The sequence below is a fragment of the Thalassophryne amazonica genome, chromosome 18 (assembly GCF_902500255.1).
Source record: "Thalassophryne amazonica chromosome 18, fThaAma1.1, whole genome shotgun sequence".
NCBI classification, from domain to species: domain Eukaryota; kingdom Metazoa; phylum Chordata; class Actinopteri; order Batrachoidiformes; family Batrachoididae; genus Thalassophryne; species Thalassophryne amazonica.
Genome location: NC_047120.1, coordinates 66822012 through 66838549, shown reverse-complemented (window position 1 = coordinate 66838549; position 16538 = coordinate 66822012). Strand labels below are relative to the sequence as shown.

The 16538-nt window shown below is 38.4% G+C and overlaps 1 protein-coding gene across 2 annotated transcripts; it reads right to left on the bottom strand.

Annotated features, from left to right (window-relative positions):
- Positions 1 to 354: 354 nt before the first annotated feature.
- get4 (guided entry of tail-anchored proteins factor 4) lies at positions 355 to 16523 on the bottom strand. Of its 2 annotated transcripts, none has more exons than XM_034193338.1 (9): positions 16316 to 16523; positions 5723 to 5801; positions 4435 to 4516; positions 4066 to 4218; positions 3714 to 3852; positions 3336 to 3476; positions 3114 to 3189; positions 1541 to 1613; positions 355 to 589 (listed from the first exon to the last, which is right to left on the bottom strand). In XM_034193338.1, the coding sequence occupies exons 1-9, from the start codon at positions 16453 to 16455 to the stop codon at positions 498 to 500; spliced, it is 975 nt and encodes a 324-aa protein (XP_034049229.1). In that variant the 5' UTR covers positions 16456 to 16523; the 3' UTR covers positions 355 to 497. The 2 variants fall into 2 exon arrangements, with proteins under 2 accessions (XP_034049229.1, XP_034049230.1); XM_034193339.1 differs by having other exon boundaries at positions 4066 to 4215.
- Between the last annotated feature and the right edge of the window lie 15 nt (positions 16524 to 16538).

The window sequence follows — 16538 nt, the reverse complement described above, 5'->3', positions numbered from 1 at the left end:
GAAGTTAACGGACAAACTGGAACTGAGAAAATGACCTCAAGGACGAATAAATTTAATTTAGTACTGACGCAAGAAAGTTGAAAAAAAAATTCCAAGAGTCACATGGTGACAGCACCCCCCTGTGGCTGCCTGTCAAAGATATTTGGACAGTCATGGTAAACAAGTGTGATTAACCCTCTTACAATGACGAGACCAGAAACATTCAGAGAGACAATGATGTTGATGGTGTTGTGTTGAAAAGTCATAAACAGAGCGCCCCCAGCTGACGCAAATAATTAAAACTGCCGATCTCTGCAGTCAGTCCAGGCAGCGCTGAGAGGGTTGCTGTGAGTTGGGGATGGATTTTTTTTTGGGGGGGTGGGGGGGGAGTGGGGGTGGGTGTGAAAACAACACGCCTCTGAAAATGTGGACCTGCACCGGGAATCCGAGCCTGCTGTGGCGGTGAAGCGGTGCGGTTTTCCTCCATTTGTGTGGGTCTATTCTCCGCTGAACCAGGATCAGTCCAGTTCTATGGGACTGCTGTCCTCGTGGGCTTCCTCAGTGCTGTCATTGTCCTCGCCCGACCCCATCAGGCTGTTCAGCAGGTTTCCTGCACGGAAAAACACGGCAACCCATCAGAAGGCGCGCATACACACACACACACACACCTCTGCTGGATTTGGCTGCTTAAATTGTGTATAAACCACAAACACATTTTCATAGATTTTTAACGTTAATTTTTTGAACTTTTTTTTATATAACTTTATTTAGGAATACACTAACATTAATCCCTGGATTTTTATGACTCATTGCTAAAATTATTTGATAAATAAAATATTAAAGTGGATTATTTTAATATCACATAAGCAAAAATAACAAAAATGTGAAGACTTTTAGAACATTTTGAAAAAACAATTTCTTCAGCAAATCCTGATGCCATTATTCATATTTTCTTGTATTTTTAGTCTAAAAAAACCCAGACTAACTGATGGAAGAAATAATTACTTGTAGTCCTAAATTGCTTTGTCAAATGGAGGAAAAATAAGAAGAAAAGAAAAGATAAGATTAATTTGCACAAAGTTAAAAGGTTACTGTATTTTCTGCAGTAAAAGTAACAACTTTTTTTTTTTTTTTTAACTAGTTTGGGGAGTCTCTGCGATTTATAATCATATGTGGCTTATATACCGAAAAGTTTTTTATTCATAATAATAGTAACTTTCACAGGAATAAAAGCACACAAATCCCAAATTAATGAGCTGATAATACAGAAAAAAAAAGGTGCGACATATTCTGAAAAATACAGTATTTCTTAAATAAGCTCTCAAACCCAAATTATTCACTTTGCAGTGACAAGAGAGAAAAAAAAACTACATATTTGAGAAGGTACAAGTAGAAAACATTTGGCCTTTTCCTGTGTTCAATAAAAAAAAGATGAATCTGTGACGTAAAGTTCATTTTTCAAAAGGATAAATCAGCTCATAATAGCAATGTGCCAGTTTGAATCTTTGTGTTTTTTCATAATACGATGTGTTGATTCATCTGAAAACAGCCGTCCACTCACCTAGCAATCCGCCGTACGATGGCGACTGTTTGGGTGGAACACCGAAGAAAAGCTGTCCTATTCTATCGAGATACTGAGGAGGAGCCACAAAGCAAACCGAGAAAAGAGACAAGAACAGAAAGAGCTGAAAATAATATATGAATCTGAGTCGCCAACTCACCTAAAATAAAATAAATAAAAACTGCCCTTTGGCATTACATTCCTTTCCTTATAGGTAGTGCAGGGTGGTGACAAAGAAGGAAACTTCACTATCATTTCACCAACAACACCAACAACAAGACTATTTATTTTTCAAACATTCTGCTTTACTGCAGTATAAAAACAAACCAGTTATGAAAAAACACTTAATGTATAGTGTTGTACTAATTAGCCTTGTCACTACAGTGTCTCTTTCTGCTAGCTTAGCTAGTTCTTCGCCGCTACTTTTAGTAACAGACTCCCCAGTGCAACGTCACATTCCAGTCTTTTTAATCCAAACATAAACTTGCACTCGCCACAGGATTACTGCCTGAGCACCCCTCAGGTCACGTGTGCTTTAATGGATATTTCATGTCATATCGGTTTAACCCTCTGGGGCCGACAAACGACGGCTAAGACCAAGCTTTACTAAATTATAAATAACTTTTGAATGATATGAGATAGAAACTTAATTTTTTTTTTTTCTGAAAAGTTAACTCCGCGGACTTTCGAGCCAGCTATCGGCCATCTTTGTACTTCTCATAGAAGCTGTGTGATGACGTGCACAATGTGAGTGTCCAATCGGAATTGCTTCACCGTCACATGGTTTTCCAAAATCCAATCGTAGGGCAGATTTCCCTCACGTGAAAAGCCAAAGATCGTTTTCAGGAGTGATGTGTTACTAGTTGTCCCATTTGAATAGCCCCCTGGGTGCTCCAATGAGTACATACTATTAGTACATACTCAGTGAGCCCTGTGCCATTTACGCACAGCGATCAGTGAAAGCAGGAGCAGACGGAGAGCCTCTGATGACAATCTCACGTGCTCAAAGAGTGTGTAACTATCAGGATTGCTCCACTAGTTTGCATGTGAATGTTACTGGATAACTCTTGCTTTCTCTGTGTAAAGCACTGTTTACCATATCAATGGACAGCAAAACGCATAGACCATTTTGTATATATTGTTCAAAATGTACATTTGTGTTTATTGTTTGAACCTTTTTGTTGTTCAGTCTTTCACACAAGACCTCAAATTACCTTTATAAAGTGTCAAAACAGTTGTTTATTATAGTTTGCTGTGTTTTGAATAAATGTGTGTGGAAAATTATTTTTCGCTTTATTTTTTCCTTGCCTATTTTTGATTGTAAACCTTTATTACACTTATAAAACACAACAAAAACATATATATTCTGAAAGCACAGGTTGTCCTGAAAAAAAGAGACATAAAACTTGATTGTGGGATGCAGGGAGAGCTGTTAACAGCAATAATAAATCATTTATGCCAGGCAAGTGAACTGTCCAAAAAATGCCCTTGGACCCCAGAGGGTTAACAATAAAGTCAGTAAATCGGCTTTCAGGGTGATTGTGCACGTTAATATTGAAGGAATCCGACTCACCTCATTATACATGGGGTCCCTCTTAAGAGAAGGTTGATACTGCTCACACAACACTGTGAAAACTGTTAATTTACCCCTGAAAGAGATGTGAAGACAACAACAATCTCTTAACTGCTGGTCAGGAAGCAGCGATGTGGTTAAAATTATTTATCTTTTATAGTTGAATTTTTGCAATTAAGGAAAAAAATTGTTTCAGAATTTTGCATTCCCCTGCCCCCTCACCCATCCACTGCCAGCAGCAGAAACCAGATAAAGTTTAGGAGCGGCTGGACGAACGGTGGACCCTTCTCTATGGACGGGTGTTTCTCTGTGTAAGTGCTGAACACCACGGAAGCGCTGTTTTTGTTCTTTAAGCAGAGGAACCTGGAGGGAAGGACAGAAATAGAACAGAGGGGGCAAAAAAAAAAAAAAAAAAAAAAAGAATCAAAGTGATCCAGAGACATCAAAGGCGCTTTGAACAAACTGCTGACAGAGCTGAAGGCGGTGTATCGATACCACAGTGAGAGTATTTACAGATCACACACACGTCGCTTCATTTCAGGTTGAACTTTCCGCCTCAGAGCACGAATGATGATGTTTGATAGTGTTGGTGCTGCTTACTGTAGGACGGCCTGCGCCACAAACATGTCGACCTCGCTGCGGAAGCCTCGTGACGCCGAATACTCCACCAGCATCTGGGCGCAGCCCTCCCCGTCCGACGAATGCAAGAAGTGGTAACGAGACTCACTGTAATTTTGCTCTGCACAGACAAACATAGCGGTATATTAGTGGCAGAGGCTGAAACGAAACACGCCAGCCGGCTGCAGCCGCAACATCCCAAACTGAAATGCGTTTTTTATGGTGCGGCCACAGAAACCGGAAAGGCTGGAAGTTTTGTGGCGTATAAGTAAAACGTTACTGCCCACTCGGCCAGTGTGTAAAACCACCGCGGCTCATGACTCCCGTCAGTTACCTTTCCATAAGGTGACAGCCAGCAGCTGGTGTAGTTTTGGGTGACCCAACTTGCTCGACCCTCCTGTGGACCACTTCAAGGCTCTGGACACGAACGCGACTCTCTCTGGAGAGTTTGGGTCCATCAGGCTGAACAGTTTAGCGAGGTTCTCTACTTCACACACAAACAACCACAAAGCAACACAAACAAAACTCAAAATCTGAAGAAAAAAAAAATAATATTTTTTTCTCTTCAGTCCTGCTGAAGCCTTTTCTTGTTCTACAATGTACACAAGGTGTGTTTAACATATTGCGAGACAACACACTGTAAACATCTCCGTGTAAACACGATGCGCGAGTTCATCTTCCAGACGAGCCGTCTGATGCTCACCTAATATGTCGTCCTCAACTTTTGTCTCAGATTTCTCCAACACTTCCAGCACCAGCATGGACAGATCTGCTGCACTGTTCTGCTGCAAAATGAAAATAACCAAACGTGTACTTTTATATACAAACTCACAAAGAGGGGAAAAAAAAAAATTATTTCAGACTAACATCTTGGATACTAATGTAAGAGGGTTAATCAGCTGATCACTAACCAAATGGCTGGTACTGTTAGGCTCCACTTAATGGCAGCAAATCAATCCTTATTTAATATAAGACTTTACAATAATGGGCATATTAATTACTGTGGTAATAAGCATTAACTAATCATTAGCTGTTCAAGGTAACAAAAGGTATTGTTTAATAATTCATAAAGCCACTGAACATGCCATTAATATGTGATTACAAAACTAAACAATTAGTTAATGCTTATTGCTAATTACTGCTGCACTGCGTGAATTAATGCAGTAATGGGTGTTATTGTAAAGTGTTAGCAATGATGTATTTATAGTTACTGTAATATTAGTAATGAGGTACCTCTTGTACATTGTTGGGAATAAATACAAACAAGCATTAAAGAGCCACTTCACCAAATAAGACTTTTTTGTTATGTCCATTAGTTCATATTTGCTGAAAGTCACATAGTCAGCATTTGTTTCATGTCTTATGATTTTTTGTATTATAACTTTATCTCTACCAGTGTCCCATTACGGGAGACAGCAGTGAAATCACTATCTAGTAGCTGGTGCAAGAAACATAGAAAAATAAAGAACCCACATTTTTTTTAAACAAAATTCTAGTTTCTCGATCAATATAGAAACGTTTAAGTGTTATGTTACCATTTGGTTTAAACTGGTTTTGGGCCAGGGGGTGCTAGACATTGACACATTATAGCTTCTCTATTTGGCTGTTTTGACATCAACTGGTGGAGCAGTAAATCCACTTTAATGGTTTTATACCTCTTTTGCAGGGTTTAACCAGATCCTGACTTATGACTGATTTGTAAAAAATTAAGTCTAAGATACTCCTGTAATAACAAACTGGTTTCAAAATGTTTAATTTATTCACTAACTGGTTTTATATCATTCTGTAAAAGCCAAACATTTTAAAATACTTTTGAAACCAATAAGCCATTTTTAACCAGCTTTAAGCTCAGTACACGTGTCAAAACTGGCAAATATTCATAAATAAATCAAGATTCCTCTATAAAGAAAATAATTATTACCTACAACCCAAATCATCCATCAATTTGAGATCAAAGTTGTATAAATCATCGTTTCTGAAGCAGCACATACCTGGTTGTAGCTGAAGAAGAGGAGAGCTCCATTATGCATCAGCTCCCGAGCTTCAGCGTGTTTTGCCTGTGACATATATCTGTAGGAAGAAAACATTATGGCCTTATAAACCGATATGTCATCTGAATATCCACAGAGATACAAGACTGACACGCAAGATGATAATATGCAAAAACAAATACCAACTTCCACCAAAGCCTTCTTACTCATATTCTTTCAGGGACCCACTTAAAAACATTCATTCAAGACTGATTTGTGTTCAATTATTGCTTTATATTATTAAAATATGCTTGTGAGAATAACAATTAATATAACATCATTGACATGAACTTACAGACTGTGTTTCGTGTGTGTAGCCTCAGCAGTTTGTCGTATAAGAATTCATATACAACTCAATCCGCCTCATAAGGAGCCACATCTGTATCTAACACACGTGAGAGTCCATAACTGGGCACACACACACTTTATACTTCATTAATACTGGTTTATTACAGCAGGAGAAAGTAGCCTAAATGGTGCCAATGCCACAGTATTTTCCCGACTATAAGTCACAGGTTTTTTTTTTTGTTTGTTTTTTTTTTTTTAAGTAGTTTGGGAGGCCCTCTGCCTTATACTCAGGTGCAACATATAGGCCTATCAAAAAATAATGTTTGTTATTCATAATAATAATAATAATAATATTAACAACTACTTATATGACTAACAGGAATCAAAACACCAAATAAAATAAACTTTAATAATACAAGATAAATGTCAGTAATAAGTATACTTCACCAATGCATAAAAACCCTAATTAATGAGCTGATAATACAACAAAAAGGTGCAACTTGTGTTTTTTTTTTCCCCCCTTCAACAGGCCTTAGGAAACAGACCAATGTTTGGATCAGTTCAGTATATACCGGAGAGCTCTACTTGTTACTTTAAGTACCTTAGTTACTTCTGCGTTACCTGTATTGAGTTCATTCTCAAAGTCACTCATATTTAAGTTACTTGTCTTTGATTAATGATCGAAGGGTAGAAATACCGCTTGATCTGGATCCACACCAAAATTTAATCAGGTCTTCATTGGGCTAAGGTCCACTTCACCACATCATATGTTGTTGAGATGTTCTGCTTACAAAACACAAACAGCAATGACAACAGAATGGGGGGGAGGTAGTTAAATCAGTGACATTATAAAAAAGGGGCAGTGGTTATTTAACTGTTTATTACTTAGTAATTAGTTAGTGAACTAGGGCTGTCTGGTATGACCTAAAATTCATATCACGGTATAAATTGAATCCTTCAGGGTAACGGTATATATCGCACTCTAAACCTAAGTGTAAAAATCATAAGAGCCAGTTCATATAACCCCTGGCAATAATTATGGAATCACCGGCCTCGGAGGATGTTCATTCAGTTGTTTAATTTTGTAGAAAAAAAGCAGATCACAGACATTATGATGTCTGCTGATGCTGGGAAATCCACCGTGTTGGTTCTTTTGGATTTGTCCTCTGCCTTTGATACTGTTGACCACCAGGTCCTGCTGAATAGACTGAGGGATCATGTCGGACTGTCGGGGTCAGTTCTTCTGTGTTTTTTTTCATATCTGTCTGGGCGCAGCTTTAGCATTTTTGCTAACCAGATAAGGTCAGAGTCTGCGGACCTATTATGTGGAGTCCCTCAGGGTTCTGTATTGGGCCCCATTTTGTTTTTATTGTACTTGATCCCTTTAGGTAGGATCATTCAAAGATTTACTGATGTCTCTTACCAGTTATTTGCGGATGACATCCAGCTTTACTGCTCCTTTAAGCCATCTGAGATTAAGAGGATTGATTCCCTCCTCCATTGTTTGGCGGAAATTAAACAATGGCTAACGAATAACTTTCTTCAGCTTAACGCAGACAAAACAGAGACATTGGTTATTGCCCCTGATGCCCATATTCCAGGTATTCAGCAGTACTTGGGAGACCTGGGCCAGTCTGCTAAATCATGTCTTCGAAACTTGGGTGTCATTTTTGACAAAGACATGTCGTTGGTACAGCATTGTAAACAGCTGACGAGGAATTGCTTCTTTCAATTAAGAAACATATCTAAGCTCAGGAAAATGGTGTCTCGAAATGATTTAGAGCTTATTATTCATGCTTTTGTGTCAACACGTTTAGACTATTGTAACAGTTTGTTTTCATGTCTAAACAAGAAGGAGTTGCGTCGACTGCAGTTGCTACAGAACTCTGCAGCAAGAATTCTGACACAAGCTAACAGAAGGACTCATATTTCCCCAATTTTAAAGGAGCTTCATTGGCTACCAGTGTCCTTCAGGATGAATTTTAAAATTTTGGTTTTAACTTTTAGAGCTCTACAGGGCCAGGCGCCTCCCTATATCTGTGACCTTATCCAGCCTTATGCCCCTGCCAGGGCTTTGAGGTCTGTGGACCAAAATCTGTCGATGGTTCCTCGCACCCATTTTGCAACCAGAGGAGAGCGATCCTTCCAGGCTGTTGCTCCCAGGTTTTGGAATGGTCTCCCGCTCTCTCTGCGCTCACTGGACTCTGTCAATACTTTTAAAAGCCAACTTAAGACCTTCTTTTTTACTCAAGCGTTTGCTTAGCTTTTAGGCTGCTCTGTTATCCTATGTTTGTTTTATGTTTTTATGTCTCGGCCATTGTCTGATGTTTTGTGTGGTGTACTCTGCTTTTATGTTGTGAAGCACCTTGTGGCTCTTGTCTGTGAAAGGTGCTATATAAATAAAATTTACTTACTTACATGACACAAAACTAAAGTCATTTCAAATGGCAACTTTCTGGCTTTAAGAAACACTAAAAAATCAGGAAAAATAATTGTGGCAGTCAGTAACAGTTACTTTTTTAGACCAAGCAGAGGGAAACAAATGTGGACTCACTCAATTCTGAAGAATAAATTATGGAATCACCCTGTAAATTTTCACCCCCAAAACTAACACCTGCATCAAATGCATCAAATCAGAGCTGCTTGTTAGTCTGCATCTAAAAAGGAGTGATCACACCTTGGAGAGCTGTTGCACCAAGTGGACTGACATGAATCATGGCTCCAACACGAGAGATGTCAATTGAAACAAAGGAGAGGATTATCAAACTCTTAAAAGAGGGTAAATCATCACGCAATGTTGCAAAAGATGTTGGTTGTTCACAGTCAGCTGTGTCTAAACTCTGGACCAAATACAAACAACATGGGAATGTTGTTAAAGGCAAACATACTGGTAGACCAAGGAAGACATCAAAGCGTCAAGACAGAAAACTTAAAGCAATGTCTCAAAAATCAAAAATGCACAACAAAACAAATGAGGAACGAATGGGAGGAAACTGGAGTCAACGTCTGTGACCGAACTGTAAGAAACCGCCTAAAGGAAATGGGATTTATATACAGAAAAGCTAAATGAAAGCCATCAGTAACACCTAAACAGAAAAAAACAAGGTTACAATGGGCTAAGGAAAAGCAATCGTGGACTGTGGATGAAAGTCATATTCAGTGATGAATCTCGAATCTACATTGGGCAAGGTGATGATGCCGGAACATTTGTTTGGTGCCGTTCCAATGAGATTTATAAAGATGACTGCCTGAAGAGAACATGTAAATTTCCACAGTCATTGATGATATGGGGCTGCATGTCAGGTAAAGGCACTGGGGAGATGGCTGTCATTACATCATCAATAAATGCACAAGTTTACGTTGATATTTTGGACACTTTTCTTATCCCATCAATTGAAAGGATGTTTGGGGATGATGAAATCATTTTTCAAGATGATAATGCATCTTGCCATAGAGCAAAAACTGTGAAAACATTCCTTGCAAAAAGACACATAGGGTCAATGTCATGGCCTGTAAATAGTCCGGATCTTAATCCAATTGAAAATCTTTGGTGGAAGTTGAAGAAAATGGTCCATGACAAGGCTCCAACCTGCAAAGCTGATCTGGCAACAGCAATCAGAGAAAGTTGGAGCCAGATTGATGAAGAGTACTGTTTGTCACTCATTAAGTCCATGCCTCAGAGACTGCAAGCTGTTATAAAAGCCAGAGGTGGTGCAACAAAATACTAGTGATGTGTTGGAACGTTCTTTTGTTTTTCATGATTCCATAATTTTTTCCTCAGAATTGAGTGATTCCATATTTTTTTCCCTGTGCTTGGTCTAAAAAAGTAACCGTCACTGACTGCCACAATTATTTTTCCTGATTTCTTATAGTGTTTCTTAAAGCCAGAAAGTTGCCATTTGAAATGACTTTAGTTTTGTGTCATGTCTGTGATCTGCTTTTTTTCTACAAAATTAAACAACTGAATGAACATCCTCCGAGGCCGGTGATTCCATAATTTTTGCCAGGGGTTGTATCAGGCAGGTTGCTATGAGAGGGTGATTCAGGACCCCTTCAGATTTGTTCCAAAATTTTTTTTTTTTTTTCTTTTTAAAAAACCTGCCTGATTCTTATAAATACTGGCTCATAATGTGTTTCTGAGTGGGTCCCTTAGTAACGGTAAATTGAGCAAAATAAATAAACAAAAACAAATATAATGCAATTCTGAAAAAATTTATTGTGCAGATCTCAAAACTACAGGTACAATTTGCCAGAGGTACATCTAAGATGCACATGTTTTGGTGAAAGAATTCAATTTATTTACTGTTTGGTCAGAGGCTGGAGTTTCATCTCTTGAACACTCGATGGCACACACACTCTGAATACATGAAGTGCTTTCAGGATGGTCGCTGGCGCTTTTCTTCATTTACAAAACAACATGAAACCACCAAAAAGAATTAATAAACATACTAAATTTACTCATATTGGAAGTCAGTCTGTGTAAATTGTCTCATCCTGGCTGATTTTGTCTTTTTGCTTCAGTTTAAAAAATCCTTGTGTTATTAAATGTGGCGCTTTCTCAAATGTTTGATTCAGGTCGTGACGGAGCCACCGCCTTCCCCCCAGTGTGTCCGCTGAAATAAATAAACAACGGCTTTGCAAATATCAGCGACAGAACAGGCGTCTCACAAACTTACATGAACAGTAGTGAGAGTCACCTCAGCTCAGAACACCCCTCTCTGCCACAGCAAACTGGTTCACTCACAAACGCACACGCTTCACAGAGGAGTTTTCCTGGATCGAAAAACTCCATGGGCACTATCGCAATTAGTCGATGGAGTCCAAATCTCTACCGTCGGCCCAAATTATACTGTGTCACGGTTAAACCGGCTATACCGTGCAGCGCTAGTAACAAGTACCTCAGAGTCAATTAAAAATTCCTTTGATCAGCCTAATCTTTGATCCTGATAACAAGCTCAGGGTAATCAGGATCAAAGTTCTGCAATAAGAAGGAAAGACCAGCGATTGCATCCACCCCTGAAGATCAAAGCAAAACAGACAGAAAAACAATGACATAAAAAAAAACATAACCTCTTTGGTAAAGTTTTAAGATGAGCGATGTGGATCAAACTGAGTGATTAGGATCAAAACTCGGTCATCAGGTCCAAAGGGCACCGATCAGGGCCAAAGACTGGGATCACAGGTCAGCAACGAGAAGGATTAAAAATCCTTAAAACGAATGTTGTTTGCCATCTCAAATAACAAGACAATGTAACAGTAGGTGGCGATAATGTCCCACCTGGTTGTGGTTCACTACATCAATAAAGAAGAAGGCAGCTTTGGCAAAGGTATGCGCTCTGAGTGCACTCTGCTGTCAAAATCATTATATATAATACAACGTACTCCGAAGATAACACTGTTATTCTTACCGTACAGGTACAAACTGGTAATGCTCTAATGAAGGAGAATATAGTTCATGAACAGCGTTCAGCAACAGCCCGTGTGCAGCTAACTAACAAGCGGAAAGAATGAATGAATGAAAACTGTTTATTTCGAACATTTGATACAACAACAATTACAAGATAGATCAGTAAAGACAACAACAAAAAAGTTCCTACTGTGTACCCAACATGTCTGAAAAGGGGTAGGGTGAAGCATCAGCTTATTTATCTCTACCCCTTCTTCCCCACAACAAGTAATACCCTTTGACCCATATACACATATATATATATATATATATATATATATCTCAACATACATACACACATATATACATACATATACACATATATATACACATATATATACACAAACATAAATATACACCTACACATACCTACTTACATACAAAATACTATATATTTACAAGCCGAAGCAAAAAACAAAAACACCCTAACCCTCATTACCCTTCCTCCTCCCTATACCTAGAAAAAAACATATTTTTGTACCGCTGTTTGAACTGGTTCATGCTTGGACATTGCTTGAGCCCCACTCCCAATCTGTTCCACATCCTCACCCCACAGACAGAAATACAGAAACCTTTTAATGTTGTTCGTGCCCACTGATGCTTTAAATTAAATTTCCCCCTCAGACTGCAATCCCCTGATCTGTTAAAAAACATATTTTTAATATTTGCTGGAAGTAAATTGTTTGCTTTATACACGATTTGTACTGTTTGAAAATGAACCAAGTCTGTGAATTTTAAGAATTTGGATTGTAAAAATAGTGGATTTGTATGATCTCTATAGCCAGTATTATGAATAATTCTTATAGCTCTTTTCTGCATTACTGATAGTGATTGTGTTGTACCTTTATAAGTATTACCCCATACCTCTGCACAGTACTGTAAATATGGTAAAACCAGTGAGCAGTTAGGAATGCGGAGTAAGTTGTGGTCCAGAATATGTTTCGCTTTGTTTAGAACTGAAATGCTTCTTGACAGTTTACTTTGTATATGTTTTATATGAGTCTTCCAGTTTATCTTATCATCCATTATCACCCCCAGAAACTTATTTTCATGTACCCTTTCAATATCTACCCCCTCGACTTGTAACTGAACCTGTATGTCTGTATTACAATAGCCAAATAACATGTATTTTGTTTTACTTAAGTTTAATGATAATTTGTTTCTGTCAAACCATATTTTCAATTTTCCCATTTCTATACAGATCCTCCTCAGTAACTCCTGCAAATCCCCTCCTGAACAAAAAATGCTTGTATCATCTGCAAATAATACTAATTTGAATATTTTGGAAACATTGACAATATCATTTATATAAATTAGAAACAGTTTTGGACCCAATACTGACCCCTGTGGGACGCCACAAGCATTGTCCAAGCATGATGATGTATATTCCCCCAACTTCACAAACTGTTTTCTATTACTTAAGTAGCTTCTCACCCAGTGCAACACCAACCCCCTAATCCCATACTGTTCAAGTTTACTGATTAATATGTCATGATTGATTGTATCAAAAGCCTTTTTAAGGTCTATAAATATTCCAACTGAATGTAATTTGTGGTCTATGGCGTTTGTAATCTCCTCAACTGATTCTATTAATGCAAGTGATGTTGAACTATGTGCTCTGAATCCATATTGACTATCAGTAAGTAAATTATGTTTATTTATGAATTTGTCTAATCTATTATTGAATAACTTTTCTAATAATTTGGAAAATTGTGGAAGCAAAGAAACAGGTCTATAATTTGTGAAGTGGTGTCTATCCCCAGTCTTATACAGCGGCACAACCTTAGCTACTTTCATTTGATTGGGAAATTTACCGGTTTGAAATGATAAGTTACAGATGTATGTTAATGGTTCTACAATCCATTCAATGACCTGTTTTACCACCACCATATCAATTTCATTTAAATCGGTAGATGTTTTATATTTACAATTATTCACAATGTCTATAATTTCTTTTCCATCCACTGCTGTGAGGAACATTGAACAGGGATTTCTTTCTATGAGATTATTATCCCAATCCTCAGGTTGGGAATTGGGAATTTTTTCTGCCAAGCTTGGTCCAATATTTACAAAAAAATTATTAAAACCGTTGACTACCTCATCCTTATTTTCCTTCTTGACATTATTATCAATGAAATACTGAGGGTAACTCTGTTTTTTATTACCATTTTTGATAATGCTATTTAATATATCCCATATTCCTTTAATATTGTTTTTGTTATTATATAATATGTTACTATAATATTCCTTCCTACATACCCGTATAATATTAGTTAATCTATTTTTGTATTTCTTATATCTATTTTCTGCCTCTTTAGTTTTTAGTTTTATGAATTCTCTATACAGTGTATTTTTCTTATTACATGCATTTCGTATCCCTTTCGTCATCCATGGTCGAGCTTGGATTTTTTGTTTTCTGTAGTCTTGTTTAATTGGACAGTTTTTATCATATAATGATGTAAATATTTGTAAAAAAGTTTCATATGCACTATCAACATCACTTTCACTGTATGCCTTTTCCCAGTTTTGCTCCTGTAAATCCTTCTTTAGTGTGTTCATGTTTTCCTCTGTCCGCACTCGCCTGTATTTTATTTTCTCCTCTGGCTGATTCCGCCGATGGTTTCTATTATAAATGATGAAAACTGGTAGATGACCACTAATGTCATTGATTAATAATCCACTCACAGTGTTATTCTCAATATCATTGCTGAATATATTATCAATTAAGGTGGCACTATGGGATGTAATTCTGCTTGGCCTGGTGATTTTTGGATATAAACTCATACTGTACATTATACTGATAAATTCATCTGTTATTTTATGCTTATTTGGATTGAGCAGATCAATATTTAAGTCACCACAAATGAACACAGTTTTTTGATTAGTTTTTGAGAACATTTTTCCCGTACAGTCAGTGAATGTTTCAATACTAGATCCTGGTGCTCTATATATACAGCTGACTAATACATTTTTGCTTTTTTCTTCACATATTTCAATAGTTATACATTCTAATAAGTTATCAATCACAGTTGTCATATTGTCTACTATTTTATAATCCATGTTCTTATCCACATACACAGCCACTCCTCCTCCACTCTTATTCTGTTTACACAATTAAATTCATATCCATCCAGTTCAAAAGCCATTCCTTTATCTTCATTGATCCATGTTTCTGATATAGCAATTATGTTAAATATTTTTTTAAATTTACTTAAATATTCTTTAATGTTGTTAAAGTTTGCATATAGACTTCTGCTGTTGAAATGGATTATTGATAATTTGTTATCCATTTAATGATCCGATTAAACTGTTCATCTGTATAATAGCAACAACTGTCATTGATATTTGAGAAGAAACTATTGTCCGGGTCTATATTGTGCTCCAAGTCCAGTACATTGTGGTCTGTGTATTTAAATGTTCTCAGTTCTACTTTTCCATGATCAGCAATCCTTTGAGTTATATCCTTCTTGTCTCCAGATGTAGATGATGTAGTAGATGAATAGGTTCCTCTGGTCTGTGTCATGGTGTTGTGATGTGTTTGTGTCCTCATACCTTATTGGTCGTATTTGTCCAGATCCTCGATGTTCCTGATTACCATATCCTTCGCTTGTTCTGGTGTTCCATTCAATTTGATAAATGTTTTGCAGTTGGATGTCCATGTCTGTTGAATTTTTCCCTGCTTTTTTAAGAAACGAGCTTTCCTGGCGATGACTGCGTTTCTTTTGGTCAGATGTTCATTGATGAATACGTTTATTCCTTTAAGTTTCTGTCCCTGTTTTAACAATGCCATTTTATGTTTTCTGTTGACGAACCTCATTATAACTGCTCGCTTGTCTCCATCCTCTCTCCTGGGCAGGGGGTGGCACGCTTCAATGTTATTACAGTCCATTTGAATACCTTTAGATTGCAGGAAGTCAGCCACCTGTTGTTCCACTGAGCTGGCCTCCTGCTCACTGGCCTCCCCTCCGCTGTCTTCTGACACCGCCCGTGCGTAGGATCGAGGTTTAATATGAATTCCTGTAATAATAACGTCGTTCATCCTTGTGTACTGTTCCAACTCCGCAACACGGTTCTCCAGGTGCACCAGACGCCGGTCTTTCTCGGCGTTCTGGATCCGGAGAGCCTTCACTTCTTCCACCAGCTCCATAATGGATTTCTGCTGCATTTTAACAACAGAGATTTCCTCAGACAAAAGGTCCAGGGACTTCTTGATATCGTCTCCCTCCTCCGCCGTCAGTGCCTTCTTCGGACCCATGGTCAGATAACTCCGCGCTGGCGCCTCGGACCTCGGTAAAGCCGCGCCGGTGGAACTGCGCTGACGCCTCGGGAGACATATATTTCCAAAACACTGTGGAAACAAAGTAAAGCTGCTGTGCTGCTTCAGTCCTCTAGTTTAACCAACTACGGAAGCCCAATGGTGGCAAACTGTGTTACGCAAGCAGTGTTAGCAATCCACTAACACGTCCTTAAACCCAGGACCTTCCTCCTGCATGAAATAATTTACGGTTCGGCTACTTTACACCTGAAACAGCTTCACGATTGACAGAAAAAAAAAACGACATGTCAGACTCTGTTCCATTAGCAGTACAGCTAACTCGGCTATCATTAGCTAGAAGACAGAGCCACAGTTAGCGGTCCAGATGACTGACAGATGGAGATATCCAAACAAACAGCGCGACAAACGTCAAGGGGCGAGTCCTTGCAGCAATTCCACCAATCACAAAGCAAAAAGTCTTAACAGCAAGGTTGATAAGCATAACGATCTAGAACAGACAGGCCCTGAAAGCAAACGCACCAGCCGACACAGAATCACAGCTTACCTAAAAAATAAAGTCCTGTACATCTGGTGCGCTTCATAGTAATCCCCCTTTTCAACACTGGCTCGCAGTTTTCCTTCCACTCTCTGAACGCCCCCGCGGTTCCTGGCACTGGAGCACCTCACCGACTCCGGATCCGACATCGTCGTTGTTCCGCCGCAGCAACTAGCCAACCAAACCCCAACGCTAACTGACCCTCCTTGTTCGCCGTACCAAAACCACCTAA

Excerpts from the sequence above, each read along its gene's own strand:
- get4 (XM_034193338.1), bottom strand. The coding sequence starts at position 16,455 with ATGTCGGATCCGGAGTCGGTGAGGTGCTCCAGTGCCAGGAACCGCGGG. Across the intron at positions 3,853-4,065 it reads GGCTGTCACCTTATGGAAAG|AGCAAAATTACAGTGAGTCT; the intron begins GTAACTGACGGG and ends TTGTCTGTGCAG. Across the intron at positions 3,477-3,713 it reads GTGGCGCAGGCCGTCCTACA|GTTCCTCTGCTTAAAGAACA; the intron begins GTAAGCAGCACC and ends CCTTCCCTCCAG.